At 37.6% G+C, this 27,181-nt stretch overlaps 1 protein-coding gene across 5 annotated transcripts in view; it reads left to right on the plus strand.

Moving 5' to 3' along the window:
- Positions 1–27,181, plus strand: part of LOC124235408 (neogenin) — a 247,023-nt gene that overhangs the window by 48,286 nt on the left and 171,556 nt on the right. For all 5 annotated transcript variants that reach the window (XM_046653310.1, XM_046653311.1, XM_046653307.1 and 2 more), the window contains exons 2-4: positions 17,170–17,487; positions 20,665–20,940; positions 23,478–23,631. In XM_046653310.1, coding sequence (XP_046509266.1) covers positions 17,170–17,487; positions 20,665–20,940; positions 23,478–23,631 — 748 coding nt within the window. The remainder of the gene's footprint in view (positions 1–17,169; positions 17,488–20,664; positions 20,941–23,477; positions 23,632–27,181) is intronic.

Genomic DNA, 27,181 nt, shown 5'->3' on the forward strand with positions numbered 1-27,181 from the left:
GTCATGCGTCCCTTAACGATGGGGATACATTCTGAAAGATGTGTTGGTAGGCAATTTTGTCATTGTGTGAACATTGTAGAGTGTACTTAACAACCCTAGGTGGTATAGCCTGCTGCACATCTAGGCTATAGATGGTACTAACCTTTTGGGACCACCGTTGTATGAGCAGTCTGTTGTTGACTGAAACATCATTATGCAGTGTGTGACTGTATTATCATCACATCATTTCCAGGGTACATAATATCAACATGACTTATCACTGTTGATGTTGACCTTGATTGTCGGGCTGAGGTAGTTAATGTTTGTCACGTTTCTCCACTGTAAAGTTAGCCCCAATTCCCCTTCCATACGATACTCTTTTTGGAAGGAAGTCACTATGTGCAGCCTACGCTTAAAGAGTGGAGAGTTATGCTCCTCCTCCTCATGGGTGGACTGTCTATAAATTATTTGGAATTCTTCTGCATGGGATGTTCGTCTTGTCTATTTTTAAAGATTTTTATTTATTTATTTTTTAATTTTTCTCCCCAAGGCCCCCCAGTACATAGTTGTGTATTTTTAGTTGTGGGTCCTTCTAGTTGTGGCATGTGGGATGCTGCCTCAGTGTGGCCTGATGAGCGGTGCCATGTCTGCGCCCGGGATCCGAACCGGTGAAACCCTGGGCCACCGAAGTGGAGAACGCGAACTTAACCACTCGACCATGGGGCCTGCCCCCATTTTCTCTGTTTTTAAATTCAACCATTTATTTATTTATATCAGTATAAACTCATAGATATTTGCTTTATATTTTGGGTTATAATCTAATACTACTTTATTTTCTTGTTCAAATTTTTCCAGCTTTGGCCGTTGGAAGCTCTTTTATTTGGTTCATTTGCCCCTTTGGCATAGCTTCATCTTGGTTTTTTTTTTTAAGCACTTCCTTACTTTCTGGCACTACAGGATGCTCCAGACTCATCTTTTATGTTTTCTGCCCCAATCCTAGAATTAGCAATTTCTCCATGGTGCCCTGGTTGGTTTTTACATCTTTTAAGTGTTAAAAAAAGGAAAATGAAAAACAAAGGAGAACGTGTGATAGAAACTGCATCTAGCCTGCAAAGCCTAAACATATTTACTATCTGGCCCTTTTAAGAAAAAGTTTGCTGACTCCTGGGCCATTGATTTTTTTATTGCCCAGAGCTGTTAATTCATTAGGGGTTGCAAAATGGTGATGTAGCATTCCTTCATTATTAAGTGGGATACTTCTATAAACAGAAACTCACTTTTGTCAACAGTTTTATTTCCATGAGGAACTGTTTGATTAGGAAGAATGCTTACTTCTTTCACTCTTACATGCTACTTTTCAAAATAATGATTTCGTTCTGTAACATTCTCCAAAGGTGACCAATTAGTTTTTATTTTTTTGAGGAATTCAGCATATTTGAATGTTCTGATTTATTGCATTATTATCATTATTGATGCTTAAATCTTTCATATTTGACCAGGAAGAGCCTCTTAAGTTTTTTGGGATGACCCTACTAGTCATTGATAGCTTGTTTTCTGGTATGACAAGATGTTCCAGATTCATCTCATGTTCCAATTGCAGAGCTGCAGCTAGCCAGTTTTTTGAAGGTTCTTTTGTGTGGAAAATGGATTTTAGAGCCAAAATCTGGATGTAGAAAGTACTCACTACTACTGGGTTCGTCATTATTACTAGGCCTTTTCAGTGAAGTGAGCTAGGAAATGCATATATTTTTTTTTTTTAAAGATTTTATTTTTTCCTTTTTCTCCCCAAAGCCCCCCCGGTACATAGTTGTGTTTCTTCGTTGTGGGTTCTTCTAGTTGTGGCACGCGGGACGCTGCCTCAGCGTGGTCTGATGAGCAGTGCAATGTCCGCGCCCAGGATTCGAACCAACGAAACACTGGGCCGCCTGCAGCGGAGCGCGCGAACTTAACCACTCGGCCACAGGGCCAGCCCCGGAAATGCATATTTTTTAAATAAATAAAATACAAATTTATATTGGTACTAACAATTAAAATTGAAGGATACATGATTTTTTATCTGTATCACTCTTCTTCCACGCTGAGAATCCTGCTCTCCATGATGTCATGATGTTACTAATTTGGTTTATCCTACAACACACACACACACACACACACACACACCAGTCTCAGAATAACAATACCAATAGTAACTGCAACAAAATGGTTATTAAACAGTTTAAAATTTTTGCAGTTCTTTGGTTCTTAGGGCATATTCCACTATTATAGTTTGGTTGTTGTGTTCTTAAATTCTCTTAGACCAATTCTCTGTGTGGTTATACTGACAACTGGAGATTCAGATTTGTTTCATTTCTGCTTTCAATTTTTAGGGATTTTTAAAATTTAATTTTGTTTTTTAATATTTTCATGGAAAATATTTACGTGGTCCCAAAGTCAAATCTGTGAACAAGTTCTGTTCAGAGACATCTAGCTTCAATCTCTGTCTCCTCTAACCATGTTTCCTCTCCCTATATGGATTAAAAATTGTGTGTGTGTATGTGTATGCTTTAATATCCCACCTTTCTTAGATAAATATACCCAGTTTTCTCCAACCTTGATTGTTTCACTTAATTTGTTCTAGAGATCACTCCGCGGTAGAAGGTAAAGTTACTCTGTAGTTCGTTTACAACTGCCTAGTACCTCATTGTGTCAGTATGCCGTGGTTTGTTCAGTGTGTCTCTCACTGATGGGCATCAGGGTTGTTTCCAGGCTGTTACTGCAAGGAGTGCTGCAGTGAACAGTCTTTCTTGTACCTATTTTCGTATTTTGGCCAGTGTATATTTGGGATAGATTCGTAGACATGGGATTGCTAAATCAAAGGGTAAATGCATATGGAATTGTGCTAGATGTTGCAGACTTTCTTCTGTAGTGGGTATGCCATTTGCATTTCCATCACCCTGTTTCTCTATACTTTGCCTACAGAGTATGTTGTGAAACATTTGGACTTTTGCCAATAGGATAGGTAAGAAATTATATCTCAATGTAGTTTTAATTGACATTTCTCTTATAAGTGAGGTTGAGCATCTTTTACAATGATTAAGGATCATTTGCATTTCATTTTAGCAACTAATTGCTGCATCTGTATGAAAATGATATGCAGCGATAGTAGTGTGGAAAAGTCTTGTTTTACTCCCACAAATGCGTTTACACCTGTTTGGTTATTATATATACATGGCTTCATTGTGAGTATTTTCGGGCTGGTGTCTTATCCTTCCGATGCTGTTAATGTCTTCCTTGGATTTTAGAGGCTTCCTCCTCTTTTCTCTTCACTCCCCAGGATCATTTCACATCAGAAGTGTGTTATCAAAAGATTAAGAGCTCAATGAATGAAATATGAATTTGTCTGTGACTTAATATGACAGGTTACTAATGCAGGATTGACTTAACAAGTTTTGAACTCAGTTTATTTCTATCAGTAAATACAGTTGAATAGAAGAAATCTAGAACCTGTTCTGTAGACCTTGTGAGACTATCACATGATTTTTCTGCAACATCTCTTTATTTTGCAATGAGAGCTAGTGCATCCACAGCATCCTTTGCAGAAAATAGCTTTGATATCATAAGATTCATTAAGCATTCTTAGTCTTGTGTTCTTCGCTTTTGCATATATTTAAGTTGTTTGATTGTCATATGAGATTTCATAATTATTACTCCTGTTAGTAAAGCTGCTGACAGCAAAAGCTTTCAATAAATTATTCATATGTTGTTTTCTGTGTTAAAGAGTTAATGCATCTTAGAATTATTTTTTTTAGCTGAGCTTGGTAACAATTTGTATATATATGATGGTATATTTGTATAAAATCAGTAATGCTTGTTTTCCATATGAGAAAAGTACCCTATTAGTGATATTTAGAGTAACATCAGCTCTCTAGAACACAGCTGATTACTGAAGAAAAATAGCTTTTAAAAATGTTAAATAATTACTCTTATAAAATTGCTGCTGTTTCAGGATGGGGGCCACTGAATGTTATCTTTTTCTCTCGTTCATTATCTTCTGTGTACTTCCTCTTCACTTTCATTCATTGAAAACTTTATGTGTTTTACAATCTTCCTCTTCATTCCAAGTTAGCATTGTTCTGGATAATTTGGGTGTCTGTTTAACTCACCTTTCAAATATCGTCTTCAGTTCTTTGACTTCCTTATCTCCAGTGACTTCTCTTTCATGCCGCTTCCAGCACCATCTTCCATAACTGCACCTTACTCCTTGTCATCACTCAGCGGTGCTGAAATATTAAAATAACATCCCAGTCTCACTACAGTCTTCTGTGCTTCCAGGTTTATTACATTATATTGGCACCATTTTTACCCGTGTCAGTTCACTCCTGTTTATTTCCTTCCCTGTTAGATTCCATTCACAACCACTTACTGACACCTTCAGCCTTCTTACTTCATTGTCAACTTCTTCATATCTGCCTAGAAACATTCAGTTTTAAGTGTCTTCCCTTTAGACTCTACAAAATCGTGTTCTCATGTTTGAACTTCTTTAAATGCAGTCACCACCTTAACTGGGATCTCAGTGCAGCCCAGTAATCCTAATTCCCTTTTTAGTGCTTTCTTCCATTCTCACTGCAGCTACTTCAATGTTGTACTTACCTCATACTTTAGAGACTATACAAGCAATTAATGACTCCTATAACTATCACCAAGTTCACCCATATTCTCGTCCTTCCTTCTTGTTACAACAAATGTCCCTTCTCTGATCCAAAGTTAATCCTCCTACACGTTTTTTTTTAATATAGGCATTTAAAACTTGAAATTTCCCTCTAAGGGCCGGCCCCATGGCCGAGTGGTTAAGTTCGCGTGCTCTGCTTCCACAGCCCAGGGTTTTGCCAGTTCGAATCCTGGGCGCGGACATGGCACAGCTCATCAGGCCATGCTGAGGGGACATCCCACATGCCACAACTAGAAGGATCCACAACTGAAAATACGCAACTATGTACTGGGGGGCTTTGGGGAGAAAAAGGAAAAATAAAATCTTAGGGGAAAAAAAAGAAATTTCCCTCTAAGCATTGTTTTAGTTACAATGCACAAATTTGACATGCTGTATTTTGATTTTCACTAAGTTCAAAATATTTTGTAATTTCTCATGTGATTTCTTCTTTGATCTATGGGTTATTTAGAAGTATGTTGCTCAATTTCCAAATATTTTAGGGTTTTTCAGATACCTGTTATTGTTTTCTAGTCTAATTCTCTTGTGGTTAGAAAACATACTTTTTACAATTTCAGTCCCCTTATATGCACATTAGTAGTCATCCAAAGCTTCAAGGGGACTCTTCTGCCAAACTCTGGAGTTTGTTTTTTTCCCCTCTCTCTGCGGCTTCCTCCTCTTTGGTGCTCTGCCTTGCAAATTGTAGTCACCTTGGCCTCCCCAACTCTAATCTGTGTCTCTTTAACTGTGTGAGACTGTGGAGCTCTCTTTGCTTTCCCCTTCCTCATGCTGAAGCCTGGAAAGATGGGATATCTATAGGCTGCAAGATGGGGCAATTTTAGGGCTCACCATGTTTGTTAACTTTCTCTCAGGGATCACAGTCCTGTGCTGTCTGTTGTCCAGTGTCTGAAAAGCATTGATTTTTGATTTTGTCCAGTTTTCTAGTTGTCTGAGGCATAAGGGTGAGTATAATCCTGGCTACTTCATTATCTCTGGAAGCCCGGATCCTAATCTTGTCCTCTTCTTGCCTGAATCTTCTATTTCACCCTCTCTGCTGGTTCTTTCCATCTTTTAGCATGCTCAGTCTCTCCTCTATTCAAAGAACATAAAAGAAGACCAAACTCAGATCTTCTTTATTTACCAACCCATTGCTCCTCTAGTTTCTATATCCTTGTTTCTCAAAAGTGTTGTTTGTGGATTGGCGGAATCTGTATTACTTGGGCACTTGTTAGAAATGTAGGATCTCAGGTCCCACCCTAGAACTTTGAATCACAATCTGAACTTAACAGGATTTAAACAAGGTGATTGGTCTGCATACTAAAATTTGAGAAGTGCTGTTCTACATTTTGCAGGCTCTATTTCTTCATTTTCCATCTTGTTCTTGAGTGCACTGTACTCTGGTATCTGTCTTCATTACTACACTAAATCTGTTCTTGCCTTGGTCATTGGTGACCTTCTCAATATACATCCAGTGAATGAGTGTCCATCTGTATTTTACTCTCAGCAGTTCCTCCTCCTCCTTGAAATACTCCATTGACACCTGGGGTGCCGTGTTCTCTTGTTCTCTGACCTCTGTGACTTTTGCAGGCTTTTTCTCTGCCTTTCTTTTAAATGTTGGTGTTCTGCAGAATTTGGTCCTCGGCTTTCTTTGGATTTTACATTTCTTAATCTATCTCATTTTCTCTTATAACTTCAGTTTCAATATGTATCTCCATCCTGAATCTCAGCTAAGTTCCAAGCCTGTGTATATCCTCTACATCCATGTCACGTAAGCACCGTAAACGCTCCATGTCTTTAGTAAACACAGTGATCTCCCCGACTCTGCCCTTTCCCTCTATTCAGCCATCGTCCAAGCCAGAAACTTGTCCGTCATCTTTGATGCCTCCATTGCCTTTACTCCACATTTACTCTCACTTCCACATCTGATCTTTTTCCAAGGCTTTTTGATTTGACCCTAAAAATTCATCAGATCTACTCATTTCTCTTGGTCACTATTACTACTTACTTAATAGGACTTCATCATGTTTCAACTGAGATTACTGCAGTGGCTTCCCTATCTCCAGCCTTGTTCTTTTCAAAGTAATCCCCATTTTGCAGCAAGAATGATCCTTTTAATAAGAAGTAAATGTGATCTTCACTTCTCGTCTTAAAACCCTTGCCAAACTTGTTAACTTAGCATATAAAAATCCTCACAATCTGGTCCTTGCATATCCAATTCTGAATTTCTTTGCATACTTTGCCCCTTCCACTACCATCTTGTTTCTAGGCCTTTGCGCCTGCTGTTCCTTTGGATGCATTCTGCTCTTCTCTGGCTGGCTCATCCCTCAGGTTTCATGTTAATAATCACATTTTGCATGACCGTCCTCTCTGACTCTCTAGGCCAGTTTGCCTCTCTGTGTACCTTGTGCATTACCCTGTCATGGCTCCCACTAGAACCTTCTGTGAGTGTTTGTGTGAGCTGTGATTGTATCGTGTGTCTCCACTGTAAGCACACTGAGGGTGGGGACTAGTGTCTGATTGTAACGTAGATGCTTAGCATCTTTCATTCATTCAACAAATAGTTATTAAGCAGCCACTATAGAAGCCAGACAAGGTTCCTGCTCTTCGTCAAGCTTATATTGTATTGTGGGGATGGGAGTGGGTTAAGGTGAAGCAAGAAACAATAAACAAAAGAAAAATGTTTTATCTTATACATAGTAGATCCTTAGTAATATTTTGGAAGAATTCATGTATAAATTATTATTTTGTAGAGCCCTTGAAGCCCAGAAATCTTTGATGTTATTGTTACTTAAGCTCTTGAAACTGCTTATAAATATGTAATATGCCTTTTTGGACCTAGTGATCTGTGGTAATTAGATTATTATTTAGACCCTTTTCCTCTACCTAATCTTTGTTTTATTTTATCTAGTTTCCCTGAACAAAGCTGAGGTAATCAAAGGCTATAAGAGGCATACTTTAGAAATAGCAGTGAAAAGTGATGTTTAACATTAAAAATAGAAAAATAAGATGATAAATTATGTTCTTATTAAGAAAGGATATGTCCACTGTTTTTTTTTATAAATGATAAAAATTTCTCCTCAAAGAGCTAGAATGTAGATTTGATAGTCAATAGGTTAGGTTTTCTGAAATTGATAGAATAGTTGGAACACTTTTCTTAAAATGCTGTCACTTTATTAATTTCTAACTCTTTCATTATATGAAAATGTGATATTAAATCTATTGAAAAATCTTACATACCCAGAGTATCAGTTTTTTTTATTGCAAGCATCACAAATTTTAACTAACTTTAGCAGAAAAGGAATTTATTAGAATGATGTGGGGTAGCTTAAAGGATCACTGGAAAAGCTGAACAACTAAACAAAGATCTGCTGTTTCATTTAGGCCAAAGAGATTATTTTTCTCTAAATTATAACTCTTCTGTGTTAATATAATTAATTCCACCTGTCTGAATTTTCTTGCATCCTTATGCCTAAGAGTAAATATATCTGCATGTTGCATAGTTTCTGGTATATTGTAATTGCTTAGATAATCAATAGCCCAATGTGATGTTTTTCTCTCAGTGTTTTAATATTGCAAAAGTATCTAGGAATAAGGACATTTTCCTGCAATAAGAGTAGCATTAATCACATCTAAGAAAATTAAAATTAATTCAATAATTTTATCTAATATACTCAAAATTTAAATTCACTCAATTATTCCCTAAATGTGTTTTGTAGCCCAGGGCCCAATAAAAATTCCCTTATTGCATTTGCTTTTTATCTTTTTAGTCTATTTTCATCTAGAACAACCCTTTTGCCTTTGTTTTTCATGACATTGACTCCTTTTGGAAGAGTGCAGGGCAGTTGTCTTATAGAATGTCTCACATTCTTGATTTGTGTGATTATTTCTTCATGCTTAGAATTAGGTTAAACACTTAGCGAGAATATTACAGTGCTTCTTACTGCATCCCATCAGGACACATTTGCTGTCAGGTTGTCTTACTACTGGTAATATTGAATTTGATCACTTAGTCAAGATGGTAACCACCAGATCTGTCTGTTATGAAGGTACATTTCCTCCTTTGTAATTAATAGGTAATTTGTGGGTGACATTCTGAAATTGTGTGACTATTCTTTTCCCAGAAACCTTCGTCCCGTAGTTTGAACATTTGTCAATAATGAATTTGTTACTGCCCAAAGGGGGTCATCTGCTAGCCACAAGACATGCCGACAGTCAGGAGGCAAGGTGTTAGGAGAGAAGGGACTTTATTACAGCTTGCTAGCAAGGGGGAAGATGGCCAACACAGGTCCAAAAGAACCATCTCCCAGAACAAAGACTACAGGCCAATTATATATGGGGCTGGTCTCCAGGTTGGGGAGGCGGCTGGTCTCCGTGGAGGCAGACCTCTGGTCCCAGTTCCTGATAGTCCTTTGTTTACTGGATATGCATCAGAGAATGGAGCAACGCCCTATACTGTGATCTTTCAGTTGTCATTGATGGTGGCTGTCAGCATTGGCTCTCTGCCTGGGGGTCATCACGTTCCCAAGGAACTCAAAAGAAAAACGTTATCATCTTAAAGTAGCTGGGAGGAGCCACAGAATCTACAGAGCATGTCTGAGCTAGGTAATCAGAGATCATTTAAAGTTATGGTGTGGTTTCTTTTCTACAATATGGCTTCCCTTGTGTCAACCTTGTGTTAAGCTGGAATCAAATTGATTGTTACTGCAATTTTTAATTAAAAGTTTCTAAAATGTTTGGTTTCTAAATAGACATTTCTGAGCAGATGTTACAGAGAGGGTAATAATTGAGGCTGATAATTGCTTAAAATTCTTTAATTTTTAGTGTTTAGATAGTAGACCACTTGACAACCAGAAAGAGCTTTGCTTTGATCCCTCGTATCTACTATCATGATTTGTAACCTTTGCAGAAACAAAGCAACTATTTTTTTCTTTAGAAAGAGTTTGCTTGTCTTTTTTTTGAGCATATTAATGAAGAGTAACATGGTCCAGTACAGCATTGTCCAATAAAAATATAGTACAAGCCACATGCATAATTTAAAATTTTCTAGGTACCACATTAGAAAAGTAAAAAGAAATAGGTGGAATTAACTTTAATATTTTATTTAAGTGAATATTTCTAAAATATTTTAATGTGTAATCAGTATAAAAATTATTAATGAAATATTTTACATTCTGTGTCTGTCTGCACTAAGTCTTCTAAATCTAGAGTGCATTTTATACTTAAAGCAAATCTTAATTTAGGTTAGTCACATTTCAAATTCTCAGTAGCCACATGTCACTAAGTGGCTTCTGTATTGGATGGTGTAAGTTTACTCTTTATGATCTTGGTGACAGGGCAGCCAGACTAAGTTGGTTCAGATCTTTCCTTCATGACTTTGGGCAAATTATTTATTCTCTTTGTGGCTCACTTTTCGCATTGTAAAATGGGGATAATAGTAATTCCTATTATTACCGGCAAAGCTCTAGAACAGTGCCTGGCACATAGTACCTGTTCAGTGAATGTTAACTGTTGTTATTGTAGGGGAGGAAGACTTTTCCTCTACCTAATGTGGGTTCGTATGGCTGGAGAACGAATTAAATTCACATGAGACAGAATAGCAAGAGAAAATTAAACAAAGCTTGATGAGGACTATGGCCTGGGGCCTTTCTTCCTGAAGGAAGAAAGGGCACCGAAGAAGTGGGGTGCACAGAGTGGTTATATACCCCCAAACAGGGTGTTTCACATATGATTGAAATGTCCCTCCCACAATAGTCACAAGATTGCCCTGTTGGCACAGTGCTTGATGGACACAGCAGGGAGTGGTCTGCTATCTGGGAGGGCATAGCAGGAGGCAAGTCTGTTGTCTTGAGCTGGGTGGTCACAGGTGAGCACAGCAATCAGTTCCTAGCCTAAGGAAAGATGCTTAATCCTTAAGGGAAGGCCAAAGTTGGAGAGGGAGGCAAGTCAGTTACAGGAGGTTACCAGACAAGCACAATAAAATGCAGATTTAAGTCCTTGCCTTCCCCATTGATTAAGAGTTTCTAGAGACAGGGTCATCTCCCCTTCTTCCTGATACAGGGGGAGATATCCTTACAGATGGAGAGTTCCTTTACAATGTAAATGTCTCTTACAAAGGGTAAGTAAATTCTACTTTTCAGTTGCTTTCCTGTCTGCAAAGTAACTAGCCTCAAATAATCATCATGCCAAAGAAACATATCTTGGGGTGGCCAAATCCAGGTCCCCACATTATCATACCTTTGGACTTGGTCCCATAATTCCCATTCTGTTTTAGAAGTATCGGTGCATTTGGTTAGGGAAGCTGAGACTACATCTTGGATCCTTTGACTTCTGTTTTATAGCTTGCTGTTTCTTACCCTCAGTCTCTTTCTTTACCTCTTCTCTGGCGACTTTATAAACCCATAATTTTCCAGGACAGTTTTGATTTCAAGTGTTCTCTCATGACTATAATTCATTAAAATGAATCAGAAAACCCAGCAACTCTGCAAATGGCAATGAGTTAATGAAAGATTTATCATTATGATTTTTAAAAAACCCACAGAAGATTGCAAAACATTGAGAACTAGAATAGACTGAGTTGTTGCCTTTCTCTTTGTAAAACCCACAAATACCTCTCTACTACAAGTCTTTTTAATTGTATCAGTAAGCTAAAACATTAGCATACAAAGTAGAGGCAGTTGAATATTCATGAGTGTAGTTGTATCCAGTTCAGAGTTATTTAGAATGTTTCAAATTAGATGAGTATCCATTTTTATATTTGCTCAAAGTAATTGTAGATCATTGGAAAAGAAGTTTTTAATGATGTTTTGCAAAGGAGATATACTATTTATTGATTGATTGATTTTTTTTTTTTTTTTTGAGGAAGATTAGCCCTGAGCTAACTACTGCCAGTCCTCCTCTTTTTTTGCTGAGGAAGCCTGGCCCTGAGCTAACATCCATGCCCATCTTCCTCTACTTTATATGTGGGACGCCTACCACAGCGTGGCATGCCAAGCGGTGCCATGTCCGCACCCAGGATCCGAGCCAGCGAACCCCGGGCTGCCGAGAAGCAGAACGTGCGCACTTGACCACTGCACTGCCAGGCCGGCCCTGAGATATACTATTTAAAAAGAACTTGACAATTTACTGTAATAAAACATTTTGTATTCAGAATATTAGTAAAGTATTAACTCATGGTAGAAAAATATACCACTTAACGAAGTATTGAATTGCATTGTAAAACAATGTCATGATTCAGATCTTTAATTGCCCCTCCAAGTTAATTTTCTCATTATATTATCATTTAACTCATATTTTCATTAGTGTAATACACAAAAGTAGAACTGAAAAATATTCTTGTTTCAGAAATTCAGAAAACTTGGCATCAAGTATTAGGTGAAATGTCTTACTTTTAGGAGAATCTTCTGGCCACAAATAACAAAAAGTTGCATATAAGATGTTTTCATGAAAGTTCTATATAGTTAATGTGAAAATTCTTACATTTTTCTCATCTAGCACGATGAAAAATGACCAATTCAGATTTTCTCCCGATTTTGAGCTGAAATATAAATATCGTTAATATCGTTGGCATGTTAACTAAGACTATTACTAACATATTTTTTCTGAGAATTGTTGTAGAGAATTTCCGGATAACTGTTCAGAACGTGGTATTGTTTGCAGGTTATCAGATTGTACCTAGTCTTGCCAATCATGTAGGAATTATAAAATATTAATATTAATTATTTGTGGCACTTTAAAAAGTGATATTAAACATTTTTACAAAGGACACATTTGAAATCATCTAAAAATTTTTGAGACTGAGGCTGATCTTAGAAAAAACAGTGGAGATTTGATGTTGTGCAAAGTCACTAAAAATCTTTAATACTTAATTCCGTCTTGGCCCAGCCACCTTTCTGATCTGTAGGATCCTGAAAAGGATACAAACACACAAACAAAACACAAAAACAGGGCCGGCCCCGTGTCCTTATGGTTAAGGTTGCACACTCTGCTTTGGTGGCCCAGGGTTTTGCCAGTTCAGGTACTGGGTGTGGACCTAGCTCTGCTCATCAGGCCATGCTGAGGCGGCGTCCTACATAGCAGAGCCAGAAGGACCTGCAACTGGAATATACAACCATGTACTGGGGGGCTTTGGGGAGAAGAAGAAAAAGAAGAAGATTGGCAACAGATGTTAGCTCAGGTGCCAATCTTTTAAAGAAAAATAAAACACAAAAAGAAACCAAGGTACAAACAGCAAGTAGCAATGGCAAACCTGGGGTCATTTTAGTAGTCTCTTGTAGTCTAGCCTTCTAGTGGGGAAGATAGGCCTTAAAAACAGACATAGAAGGTTCATTGCTGAGAAGAACACATAGGGGCAGGATAGAAGACCTTTTCAGAGCTAGTTGTCAGAGAGGGCCTCTGTAGAAGTGACAGTGGATTGGAACATGAAGGATGAGAATAACCTAGCTGTGTGAGGGAAGAGTGTGCGGAACAAGGGTTCAGGCAGTGGGGACAGCAGATGCAGCGACTTTCATATGGGAAAGAACATGGCTTGTTCAAGAAATTGAATAATGTGGCCGAAGCTTATTGAGTTAGAGGAAAGTGTGATGTGAAATTAGGTTATAGAGAGGCAGAAAACAGATCCAGTAGCCCTTTTTAAAGGCCGAGGTAATGCATTTGGACTTTATATCAGCTATAATGGGGAGCCGTTGACAATTAGGCAGAGGAGAAAGATGATCAAACTTGAGTTTTAAGATCACTTATTTTACACATAATTGTCAAAATGTGATTAAAAGTAAAAAAATAAGGTCTATATTATTTTATGCATAACAATTTCTAAAATAAAATTAGTGAAAAGTAGCATGCTAGATGTTAGCGATTTGGGGGGAAATATTATAGGCTTTGGAACTATGACTAGTTGCTATTTATTGAACACCTCTTATCTGCCAAGCAGTGAGGCATGCACTGTACACGTCTTCACAGACATTTCCTTGAGTGGAAGTCATTATTTTTCCTATTTTATAGGGGAGAAAATTGTAGACACGGAGATAAATTCACTAGCCTAGCAGAGCTAGGATTCAAAACCATGTCTGCTTGACTTCATTTTACCAACCTTTTTCCCACTATGGCTGTTTTTTGGGGGGACAGGGGAGAGGAGGAAGGCTGAAAATTGAAGAAAAGGAAGGCACTCTTATTATAATAAGTATTTATTGAATAAGTGAATTCAGATATTTTTCATTTGGGGGAGTGGTTGGGAAGGTAGATGCTGTAAATTAGAATAATGAAAATGAATTTCCCTTTTTGGACATTATGATCCTGACAAGGAATTTCAGATCCAGCTTTGATTAGAAGTTGACAGTCACTGTTTTTATGGCATACCTGTACCATAAAAGTTTTTCAAAGCATATGTATTTATCAGACAATTAAAATCATCCATATAATATTAGCAACTAGCCACTTACCTTACTTGAAATTCCCAGAAAAGGAGTTTTGCGTAGCTCCAGTCTTTGGAGGAATTAACTGTGCAGGGCAGACAAGTGCTGAGCTGTGGAGCTGGGAGCATTGTTATGTGGCAAAACAAGGTGGGAAACATTTGTTAACTCTCAAGTGTTGCCTTTTCTTGATAACATGAATGTGTTTGGTTGAGCCCTTTGAATGTTAAATTATTTTAACTTTCTAATCTTTAACGTTTTTAATTATAAATTGAGAACTTGAAGCAAGAGACCCTGAACTGTATGATGAAAGTGGACACCAAAGGATCAGGAAGCTGGAATGGAAGATTGAGAGACTGACTGGATGGGATAGGATGGTTGAAAGTAATGTTATGAAGGAGCAAAAGAAACAGGAAGTCCTTCGACATTAGTCTCTTAGGTTATAATGAAGAGAGAATTTTCTTAGGATGAATAACATTATACAGCATTCTTACATTTGTAGGTGTATTAAAATCTTGCTTATCCGGGGCTGGCCCCGTGGCCGAGTGGTTAAGTTCGCGCGCTCCGCTGCAGACGGCCCAGTGTTTCGTTGGTTCGAGTCCTGGGCGCGGACATGGCACTGCTCATCAAACCACACTGAGGCAGCGTCCCACATGCCACAACTAGAAGGACCAACAATGAAGAATATACAACTATGTACCAGGGGGCTTTGGGGAGAAAAAGGAAAAAATAAAATCTTTAAAAAAAAAAAAAAAAATCTTGCTTATCCTTCTGTCCTGCCTTTCTGCTGCTATCAAAACTTTGAACCTCTTTGGTCAATAAGGCAGATGTCATTTTATTTCTGCCAGTGTTCAAATACTGTATGTTATTTTTCTACTCTGGGTACAATAAAATTTAATATTATTATAATAAATTTTATAATAAATTATAATAAATTAATTATACAATTAAGATTTATAGTGAGTGACATGATTTGTTGATATCTGGAGGTGGAGGGATTACAACTGAAAGAAGTTCCCTGTGGATATTTTCCTTTCGTAAGATGAGATTCTGTCAAGGAGTGTGAAATATTTTATCAAAAAGTGAGGAATAGTCTATCAAGAAGTGAGAGCTATTTCGTTAAGAAGTGAGAAATTTGCAGAGACCTGGGAATGTAGAAGAGATCAGACAGGATCATTAAGCCTATTTCAGAATAATTTGTGTGGTGACTTTGATCATAGTAAACTAAAATTAAGCAAACTTAAGTGGATAGGGAATCAGGACCCTGATGAAAAATAAAGGACAGTTTTTATATAAAGGCAGCCAAAGAGTGACTCTCTGGCCCTCGTACTGTGACAAAGGAAAAGTGGTTAAAGAAAATGATGATAGATCTTTTAAAAAATAATCTCTGTTCCCAATAAAGGATTATTCACCAACAACAAAGATTTATGTTATTAAAAAAGAAAACGATGGGTGCCAGCGATTACATTGATGTAATTCAAATGACAAAAATTTTGTCCAAGTTTTAAAATTAAATGTTTTGTTTATTGATATATGTAATAAAATATTTTAAATTGCTAATTTGCATATTTTGATTGCCAATCTAATACATACATTTATCTCTTTTAAGTTCCTGAGTTTTGTTTAAATTTGAGTGGTATAATAAAGATTTAATAGTTATATAGGACAGGAATAAAAGTAATTTCTCTTAGTTTAGCCATCATTTCGTACTGCCCTGAAGTTTATATTTTGATTTATTTTACTACAGTTCCAGTAAATTACTTCAGTATAAAATTTTTTATGGAATAAGAGGCATGTCATTGCAGGTTACTTTGAAAAATTCGTAAGCTCATTTTCAAGAGTTTTAAGACTTGAAAAATCAATTTTATGTTCATCAAATAGGGGTGGAGACCCCCTTGTGGTGTTTGGGAAAGGGTAATTAGTCTGTTTGGAATTTGTGTATGATTATAAGTATAGGAAAACTTTAAAACAAGTGAATATTATTTCCTTCCTTCTGCTAGTGTGTTTTGTATTTATTTAGGACTATTATTTAATTATGTAATAAATTAGTCATCCTTAATTCATAATGTAAGTAAGTGGGGTATGTAGATATATATAAAGTATAAAGGCATATGTAGATATGTTTGGAAATCAATGTTAGTTTAATTTATTGGACTACCCCTCCCTGATTGTTCACTTAAAGAAATTTGATTACAAATTGAGTTGTTCAAAAGGGGGTTGGTGAGTAGTTGTGTTGACGAAAAGAGGTTTTTAAGCTTTAAGTTGGAAAGCTTTCTCTGACTGAGAATATAAGGTTTACAGGAATATTTTCTTTAAAATTATGTTCTCAAGAACCATGTTGAAAAAACTGGTCAAGGACTTAGAAAAATTAAACTGATCCGTCTTGTGCTCTTTGCATCAAAATGAATTCTAGATGAAGATTAAATATAGAAAATAAAACCACAAAAGTACTAGCATAAAACACAGATGACATTTTTTATATTTTGGAATAGAGGTGAGCTTTTTAAGTATAACATTTAATTTTACGTAATTAAAATTTATTTCGTATGACAAAAATTATAAAGTCAAAATAGAAAAAAGAATATTTGTAAAACAAGATTGCTATGCCCAAAGATTGTTTTTAAGTGAATAGGATGAATAATCCACTAGAAAAATGGAGAAAATGTATGTATAGTGAATTTATGAAAGAAATACAGTGAGTAAACATAGGAAGGATACCATACTAACGAAGAATCCTTTCAATTTTCTGCCTCCTTTATGTTCCACAGAAAATTTCACTTTGAATATGATAATTTAAAATATTTGTAAATCCCATTGTAGGGTTTGAAATAAAACTTTTATTAGCTATATCATCTAACAAGGTTTGATTATCTCAGCTAGCAGGGTCTTTTTTCCTAATCTTATTCTAAATGGGTCAAATTTTGATTTTCTAGTAAAAAGTGAATTTTATTTATTAGACATTCATAGTGAAATGACTGTATTTGTGTATCATACCCAAAAAGCATAACCATTTAAGAATAATTTTGAGACATGTTATATTTTCTTACAGAAGTGGTGTAAGAAAGTTTTGCTTAACTTTGTTCTTTTTCTTTATTTTTGTAGGATCCGGTGTTCGAACATTCACTCCATTTTATTTTCTGGTGGAGCCAGTGGATACACTCTCAAGTAGAGGCTCTTCTGTTATATTAAACTGTTCAGCATATTCTGAGCCTTCTCCAAAAATTGAGTGGAAAAAAGATGGAACTTTTTTAAACTTAGTATCGGATGATCGACGCCAGCTTCTCCCAGATGGGTCTTTATTTATCACCAATGTGGTGCATGCCAAACACAATAAACCTGATGAAGGCTATTATCAGTGTGTAGCCACTGTTGAGAATCTTGGAACTATTGTCAGCAGAACAGCCAAGCTCACAGTAGCAAGTAAGTTTTGTTAAGTAATTTATTTGTATTTTCAAATTTTTTATACAGAGTAAATCTTGATAAAAGCAGTATTATCTTAGAGTTTTCATTTAACCAATAACAGCAAATATACTCATTTAACAAGTATCAGTTGAGCATATACTGTGTGTATGGGATTATGCTAGGACTTGCTCAGTACTGTATGGAATAAACTGTAGCACTTTTCCACTTTCTATGATTTAGATGGCTTAAACTTGCTATCAGAAGTATTGAGCCGGTTCTGTTTTTCTTTTTAACTTGGAAATCACAGGGGAAGTTGTGTAGGAAAATCAAGTCACTTTGATTGCTAACTTTTATCCCTCCCAGCATAGCCATTTAGTATAGTTTTCTAAACTTGCAGTATAAACCAGAATCTTGGTTCCTTTATGCCTTAACCAAGGAAATGACATTTAACTGGATGAATTGTTTAAAAATCTGTAGGCTATATATATGTGTGTGTGTGTATTTTTTTAAGGTGAACAGCAGAAAATTGTAAAGAAAAAGACATTCACTCCCTTTTAGAGCATCCTTATTTGCAGAATGATGGAAAGTGTAAGAAAAATTAAGGATCTAGAAGAGAAAGATATGGGTGGTTCCTGAATAAGTCATACCTGTTTTGTAGTAGATACTGGCATTCTTCAGATCAGTGCTTCTTCACTTGAGTACCAGATGAAGTAGTTAGTTTTTATTAAGGGTCACATTGTACAGAAATTGTATTATCTTTGTCTTATATTTATTCTCAGCTTGGTGAAATGCTAACGTGTGAAAAAAAGAATATGACCGACCAAGACAGTAGTTTTCCATCTCATTCCCACTCCAGGGTCATGGTTCCCCATCTCCTGCTCACTCCAGGGTATATTTGCTCATTCATGCAGAGTAGGATGGCTCTTTTTCTCTTTGGAGCCAAATGCTTAAAGTTGAGTTTGACTGTCATGTAAAGCCGCTGTAATTATTCTATAATCACAGATTGAGGATGGAAAAATAAAAGGAGAAAAAAATTAGTTTTTCTTGACAATTTGCCTTTTCTCTTTTCTTCTTCTTTTTTAAATCTATTTGCCAAGCTTTCTCTGACATATTGATAAATAAATTAGCATGATACTGCCCCTATGATGTCACTTAGGTCAGCTCCTGTTTAACATTTATGTTGTTAAACTGGGCTTTAATCTTGACTCCTTCCTTTCAGCTGTCTCCCACATCCAATCACCAAATCCCGTGAATTCTGCTTCCTAACTTCTCTGTACTTGATCTACATTCTCCTCCCTGAGGCGGCTCCTCGTTATTCCTCACCACAGCCTTGAAACTGTGCCTCCTCAGTCTTTCCCTCCTCCAGTCCATTCTCCACACTGTGGTCAGAGCACTCTTCCTCACCCTTCAGTGCTCTTCAGTAACAATATCAAGTTAATGTCCACATTCTTGAACAGGCCTCTTGAATCCTTTCATAAGCTGGCCTCCACTTCACCAGCTTCGTTTCTTAACACCCCACCCTGCCTCTGTCCCTGCCTGCTGCCATCCTCACTGCCCTTACCACCCTCACCACCATCACCAACATCACCACCCTAATCACCTCCAGCACCATCACCACCCTCACCATGTTATAAGCTCTGGCATTACTGAATGCTTTGAGTTCCCTTTCATCCTCTTCCTCTGGCCTTTGCTCATGGCTTCCTTAACTGCCTATTAATCCTATCCTTCACATTTTCTTCTCTTTCTTCTCCTCTGCTAGGTTTGTCCGTCCTTCCTCTTAGCTTTCATATCCTTCAGGAAATGTTTTTGACCTAATATCTAAGTAAACAGGCAATTTTAATACAAGATGATAAATTCTTTAGCTGCAGACAAGATTCTATGGAAGAGTTGTTCAACCTGCTCTTGACCAGGATATCAGGAGGAAATAATAGTTAAGAGATGAATAGAAGTTCTTTTTAATAGTTGCATACTACCCATTGTATAGATACACTGTGATTTATCAAAGATTCCCTTTTTGATGAAGTTACATGGCTAGAAATTGTTTGATGTTATAGGCAATATTGTAGTGAACAGCCTTTTGCAAATCTTTATTTCTGTAAAATAGACTACTAGAATTAATAATTCCAGTAATTGCTGGATCATAGGATATACTTTTGTTTGTGTGTATAATTTAAAAAGATAGCACTGAACTGTTGGGCAGTTCCTCAGAATGTCAAATATAGAGGTACCATATGACCCAGTAATTCCACTCCTAGGTATATTCCCAAGAAAAATGAAAAGATATGTCTGCATAACAATTTGTACATGGAAGTTCATAGCAGCATTATTTATAATAGCAAAAAGTGAAAACAACCTACATGTCAGTCAAGTGATGAATGGATAACCAGAAAGTGTTATAATCATACGATGGAACATTATTCAGTGATAAAGAGGAATGGAGTTCTTATAGTTGCTGCAACATGGATGAGCCTTAAAAACATTATGCTAAGTGAAAGAAGCCAGTCACAATAGATCCCTGCATTGTATGATCTCCTATGTATGAAATGTCCACAATAGGCAAGTATATAGAGCCAGAAAGTAGATTGGTGGTTTTCTAGGTCTGGGGTTGGGGAGATGAAGATATTAGGAGGTAGCAAAGGGGATAGGTACAGAGAATGGGAAATGACCACAAGTGAGTACAAAGTTTCTTTTGGGGATGATGAACATGTTCCAAAATTAGATTACAGTGATGGCTATACAACTCTGTGCATATACTAAAAACCATTGAATTGTGCACTTTAAATGGTAAACTTTATGGTATATAAATTGTATTTCAGTAAAACTTTTTTTTTAAAAAAAAAGATATTGTGAAGTTGCCATTCTAAAGGACTCTTGGTTAGAGTTCTTTGGTTGCAAGCGATAGAAGCTGGTTGTGGCCAAATCAAGAAAGAAGGGGAGTTTATAACAGGACACTAAGTAGATAGCTCATAGAATTCACTACTGTGAGAGGTCTTTTTCTCTGGGCCGTCTCATTTCTTCACAGTGGAAATTTTTGCTTTGCTGTCTGGGTAGCACCCCTGGCTGAGGGTCCTTCTTCTTGACCCCGGTTCTACCATGCATGTGGCCGCACAGGCTGACTTGCTTCCTGGTCCTCATGACTACATTTTAAAGTAATATTTAATGATATTTTATTTCTTCTTTTCCTTTATTGTCCAGGTCTTCCAAGGTTTGCCAGCCAACCGGAACCTTCTTCAGTTTATGCTGGAAACAGTGCAGTTCTGAATTGTGAAGTTAATGCAGATTTGGTCCCATTTGTGAGGTGGGAACAGAACAGACAGCCTCTTCTTCTGGATGATAGAGTTATCAAACTCCCCAGTGGAACACTGGTCATCAGCAACGTGACTGAAAGAGATGGGGGCCTTTATCGCTGCGTAGTGGAAAGTGGTGGGCCGCCGAAGTATAGTGATGAAGCTGAATTAAAAGTTCTCCCAGGTATTAATTTATTATCAGGACTGATGGTGTTATGTTTGTTAATGGGTAAAATTCTTCTGTTAGAATTTTCTTCGGTGAACACTGTTAAGTATGTGGTATGACACACTAGTCTCAGCATGAGGAGTCTCATTTTCTTATGAGGGGTAAAAAGAAGAAAACATCCCAGAAAGATCCAGTCTTTAGTGAATGCGTTAGTCAGTAAAAGTTCATCAAGCAGGGAAGTATGTTCAGCACTAGTGCTTCTGCTTCCTCATGACTTCCTCTCGCTTGTAGTTCGTCATCGTCCCTTGAGCCTCATGATGTTTCATGACCTTTCGGTTTCTCTTCCCCCTGCTAGGTACCTGATTCTTTCCATATTTCTTATTTCAAATCTGAGTTTCTGAATATAACTGGACCATCCCTATGTTATCTGGGCAGAGTTTTTATATGTGACTACTTTGCAGGCTCATTTTCAGCCTGTGGATTGGCTCGCAAAGTGAGACCAGTGTGATGAGCAGCAGCTCTTGAGGGTGTTGCTGATGGGCCTTGAACTGATTTTTTAAAATGCCCTTTCTTTCTTTGTCATCATCATCCTTGCCCTTGTCATTCCTAAACTAGTGTACTCCCAGCTCAGCAGCCACAGTTATCTTTTAAACGTGTATTAGATCATGTCACATCTTTGCTCAGAACCTCCTTACAGTTTCTCATCTCAGGGTCAATGTTAAAGTCCTTGGCCTCTAAGGCTTTATATAATCTTAATGCCACCTCCCTCCTCCATCTCTCTTCTTCCATCTCATGCTCCTCTCCCTCACTCTGTGACTGTGGCCACCTTATGTTTCTGGAGCACTCCAAACATGCTCTTGCTTTAGGGCCTTTCCACTTGCCGTTTTCTCTGCCTGGAATCTTCTTCCCTGGGATATCTGCCTGACTCTCTGTCTTACCTCTCTGCTCAAATATCCCTTTATCAGTGAAGCCTTCCTTGACCACTGTTTAAAACAGCAGTTGGCAGTCTTCCATTTCCACCCCGGTGCTTTCTCCTCCTTCATTTTACTTCAGAACGTGTCACCATCTGACATACCTTATCTTTTATTTGTTGTCTCTCTCCCCCTATTAGTATGTAAGCTCAACGAAGACAGGGAATTTGCTCTGCGGCCAGGAAGGGTAACTGGCATATACATGCCACTAAATACTTGTTTAAGTTTGTTTCTATCAAAACTGATTAAATCTAGCTAAGTAATTCAAGGTGAAAAAAAAGAGAGAACTGTTGCCACATAGCAGTGCCTCCAGCCTGCTTCCTGACTTGCTTTAAATGGCAGAGGTCCTATTTCTTCTCTATACCTGGGGTAACATTCAAGCAAATCTTCAAAATTGGGTCCAAGGAAATGGGATTCTCCATGTCAAAGGATGAACCACCACTCGATACCTGAAAAAAAACAAAGCACTGAATGTTTGTTTACTTAAGTAAACGATGGAGAGGTATGCTTGTCAAACATAGTCTTTTTAAATAATGCAAACTGCTGATCTCCTATAGAATTTTTGGGAAGACATTGTTTTTGATGTGTTAGGAGGCAGGGGTGGGTTGATGTCATTCATAGAAACATGTTTTATGGTTGCTTACAGAGGTGAGAGCAGGTTAATGTCAGCCTTAGAAGCAAGTGATTCCATCGCCAAATGGCTGACTTTTAAACCTGAGGCTAGCACTGATTGGTTGGTTTTCAAAGGCATATTCACTGAAGTGAGTTGTCAGTGATCTGTTAGACAGTGTTTGCTGGTTACCGTGGCTACGAAACTGTCATCGATTGGTTACACAAGTTTAGAGCCAGCTCTGGTAGTTGTTACCATGACTATAGAACATTTTTTCCTAAGATCACGGGGACAGGAGTCACATCTCTTTGCCTGAGAATGGTCTTTTTTCTTAAAACTTAACACTGGAAATATCGTCCCATCAAGTAGAGAACCCTCTCTTCCACCTATGAGAGTGTGGCCTTTTCATATGTCCATAAGAGGGCAACTTTATAAAGTGAACACACGCATAGTGGTAGCCTGATAGTTGCATCATTATAAAATTAAAGGGTTGACGGACTAAGTGAGCAAGTTAAAAAGATGAAACTCTGAAAGATTTTCAGCAGTAACACACAGATATAGGGAGGGAAAGGAAACCTCTTATGATAGCCCTGTGAGTGTGGAGGATGCTGCTAAGGGTCCTGAGCTTGCTCAGTCTTTGCTCCATTTATACCATTCATGAGACATTGACTTCGTCCTGTCTTTTAAAGTGAAGGGAATTCATGTTAAATCTCCCTCAGTTGACCAGTAAGCACCTTGAAGGCCGGAGCTTTAACTTACACATCTTTAAGGCCCTCAGAGAACCTAGCACGATGTTTTGCACGTAGAAGTTAAGTAACATTTGCAAATTTAAATGGAATTTTCTTTGGTCACTTTGTTAAAATATGTTGTTATATAAAACCATACAGACTCAATAGGAGTTTGCCATTCTTCATCATTAAAGTGGTAAAGTGCTTTCTTAATCATTGCCTTTAATTTAAATTTTTTTTTTTTAGATCCTGAGGTTACATCAAACTTGGTATTTTTGAAACAACCTTCTTCCTTAGTCAGAGTCATTGGTCAGAGTGCAGTGTTGCCATGTGTTGCTTTGGGACTCCCTACTCCAACCATAAGATGGATGAAAAATGAGGAGGCACTTGACACAGAAAGGTAATGTTGTCTGCCTAAAAGCCTCGTCAGCTTTAGCTTAGACTTGGTCTAATCTTACTCGGGACTATTGATTGATCAATAAAAAAAATGACTCTCTACTTTATTTTTACTTAAACACATCATAATGCTCATTTATCATCCTTGAAATATGTTTATATGCTATATATGATTAGGATGTTTAAAGAAAAAAATCCTTTCAACATATTAAGGGATAATTATTTCATTTGTTCTTTCTGAGCTGCAGTATACTTAGCTTAAGGCCTCAGGACCTCCTTCCCTAAATTGTGGCAAGAGTTTCTGGTCCTGATTAGCCTGAGACTTCTCACTCATTCTCCTATGCATTTTGTTGATAGTAGTTTTTTCTTTTATTCAAACAGTAAAAGAAAATGTATTCCTCATTCTTTTGTTTTGCTTTTAAAATCATACCAGCCTTCTTCTGTCATCACAAATTCTCCATCTTCCATGAAAACCTTTTCTGTTAATAACAACCACTCTGTCAACCCTCCCACCTTCCTCCTTACTTTCTTATGTAATGGATACTTTTCTCAGTTGTATTCTGATAAGAGAACTGAGGTGGTAGTTGGGGTGGTAGTTAGGTATGTTGTGTTTCCAAAACAAAGTTATCTTGTGCATTGTAGAATGTTGAGTAGCATCCCTGACTTCCACCTGTTAGATGCCAATAGCACTCTCAAGTTGTAACAACCAAAAATGTTTCTAGATATTGCCAGGTGTCCCCTGGGGAACGAAATTGTCCCCAGTTGAGGAGCACTGTTCTAGAGCAGTGCTGTCCAATAGAAATATGATGCAAGCTGCATATATAATTTAAAGTTTTTTGTGGCATGGACCTGTACTTTTCGTCTGTCAGTGGCCATGCTATGATGGTGGCTCACATACAAAAAGAAAAAAAAGAGGAAGATTGGCAACAGATGTTAGTTCAGGTTGAATCTTCCTCATCAAAAAAAACACCTTTTGTATTTTATCATCATAGAAAGACATTCTGAAGATATATGATATAGGAGTTTGATTTCTTATATAAGAAATAAAAGCGAGAATTCCTATGATTCTCATTTGTTTATTCAATGGTTATTCAATGCTGATTATGTTAGGCTCTGTTCTAGGTACTGGGAATAGAGTAATAAACCAAATAGAGTTGTTGCTCTTGGAGCTCGTATTCTATTAGGGAAGAGTCAGATAATAATCATATAAAATTTGAGTTTATAGTAAGTGCTGTGAAGAAAATTAATACGAAGTATGCCAGGGATGCCAAAAGAGATAGAGGTGAGGTTGCTATGTTATGTAGTGTGTTTGAGAATTGTTCTGTTAGTAGAGAGATCCTCAGGCTGAGGTCTGGGTGGGTCAGGGTATACAAATAATGGTAGAAATGTTATGTATCTTCCTTTTATGTTACATAAAATTTTTACATTTGAGTTTATTCAGAGATATTTCAGAGGGGAAATGTTTTTGATTAAATCAAAGGTGGATATATCATGGCTCGTAATATTCTTCTGAATTTTAAGGATAAATCAGGAGACTTTTAAGATTGAGTAGACTGTTTATACCTTGAGTTCTGTAGGCTTCTGCATGCTTGGGTTTTGTGGTAGGAAAGTCTGAGAAGCATTGCCTTGTTATATCACTGTCTCAGGAAGATTTAGAAGAATGTAAGAGCAGGACAGCATTGTTCTTCATGTTGGTATTTCTAGACCCCAGCACAGTGCTTGGCTCATAATGGGTTAGACCCATTAGAGTGTTTACCAATATATTTTGATTGAATGCCTGAATGTAATATAGGAAAATATAAGTAGATGAATAGAACACAAAAGAACTTCAGGTTACATGTAGGTAATTACTCAAAATATCTTTGTTTCTACCAGAGCCTTATGAGATATATAAATAGGCCTTAGCTAATAAATTATTTAGACCCCAATTAGAAATTTAGAAATTGTGGGGCTGGCCCTATGGCCAAGTGGTTAATTTCGCATGCTTCGCTTCAGTGGCCCAGGGCTTCACCAGTTCAGATCTTGGGCGCAGACATGGCACTGCTCATCGGGCCGCGCTGAGGCGGTGTCCCACATGCCACAACTAGAAAGACCCACAACTAAAATGTACAACTAGGTGCTGGAGGGATTTGGGGAGAAAAAGCAGGAAAAAATTTAGAAATTGAAGGAAAAAAGTGGCTAGACATAGAGATAGTACTGAGCTGGCTCTAGTAAAAAATCTTTAATAAACATCCTTCTCTATTACTAATCTTAAGATCTGTTTGAAAATGAATATTAAAACATTATAATGGCTTTTATAAATATCTTAAGGATTGATGTCTTTACTTAATATTTTGATCAAATTTGTTCAGATCAAAACCAAACATAGCTATTGAAGGGGGCATGAGGGCAGAAATGTATTCCATTCTTTGAATAGTTTTATTTTAAAGGAAGAGAATCCAGAAAATACAAATGCTAAAAATGCAAGGTGACTGACAGCAAAATGTCCTTTAGTAATCAAATAATGTTATGTTTTAGTAGAATGATAGATCAGAACCCAGCTACAAAGGAACAGGTTATAGTTATAAAAATGCTTAATGTTATTACAATTCATAATAGTAGAAAAATTAGATTATTTAAAAAACAAGTGGAGAACTCCCATTTCTGGAAGGATGGAGTAGTTGTGTATGTTTCTCTATTCTTCTTGCTAAGTACAACTAAAAACCCTGTACAATAGATATAAAACAAACATAAGAAGACTCTGAAAGATAGAGAGAGGAAGATTGACTGGCTAGGGACCTTGGGACCCAAAGAACAACATGATGGTGAACTCCTTGGGATTTGTTTATACCTCATCTATCCCACCTTGAGGCTGAAGAAGCTGGCACTGCTAACAGATGCATACAAAAAAGCTCTAACAAAAGTGTCCCCTCCCTAGCCAGAGGACCAGGAGAAAGGGGCAGCCTAGTGAGACAAAAACTGCTAGACTATAATCACTCCTGCTTCAGCCAAACACCACAGAAGAAACTATGTCCTCGCCCTCACCAGGCCTCGCCAGGTTGTAATGAGGTCCCCCAACCTCCCTGCTGTATGGTGTCAGAGGCTAAGTGGGGAGCCAAGACGTTCATCCCAGCCAGGCAGTTTGGAGGCCCCCTTCCCTGCTGTGTCAGTGGAGACCACCTGAGGAGCCTGGACTTTTATTCCACCTGGCAGTAAGAGATACTCCTTACTTTCTTCCCTTCCCCATAGTGGAGAGTCAGAACTTTCACCACCATGCCATCTCGAGGTGTCAGTGGATGCCATGTGAAGAATACTCATGAGGCATTCCTACCGCACCCAGCCAGGGGGCAGTATCTGGAGGCCTAGCGGGGAATCAGAACTCCCAGCCCTGTTAAGGGGTAATGAGGAGTCCCCCATCTCCCTTAGGTATTAATGGAGACTAGCTGGGTACCTGGACTTCTGTCTCCACCTGATGGTGATGAAGTAGTACCTCGCTCTTTCTCTGCTAGAGTGGCGTCAGAAGAAGCCTGCTAAAACAAAAGGTTTGGTGAGATCCAGAACCTCATAACATAATA

The sequence above is a fragment of the Equus quagga genome, chromosome 2 (assembly GCF_021613505.1).
Source record: "Equus quagga isolate Etosha38 chromosome 2, UCLA_HA_Equagga_1.0, whole genome shotgun sequence".
NCBI lineage: Eukaryota > Metazoa > Chordata > Mammalia > Perissodactyla > Equidae > Equus > Equus quagga.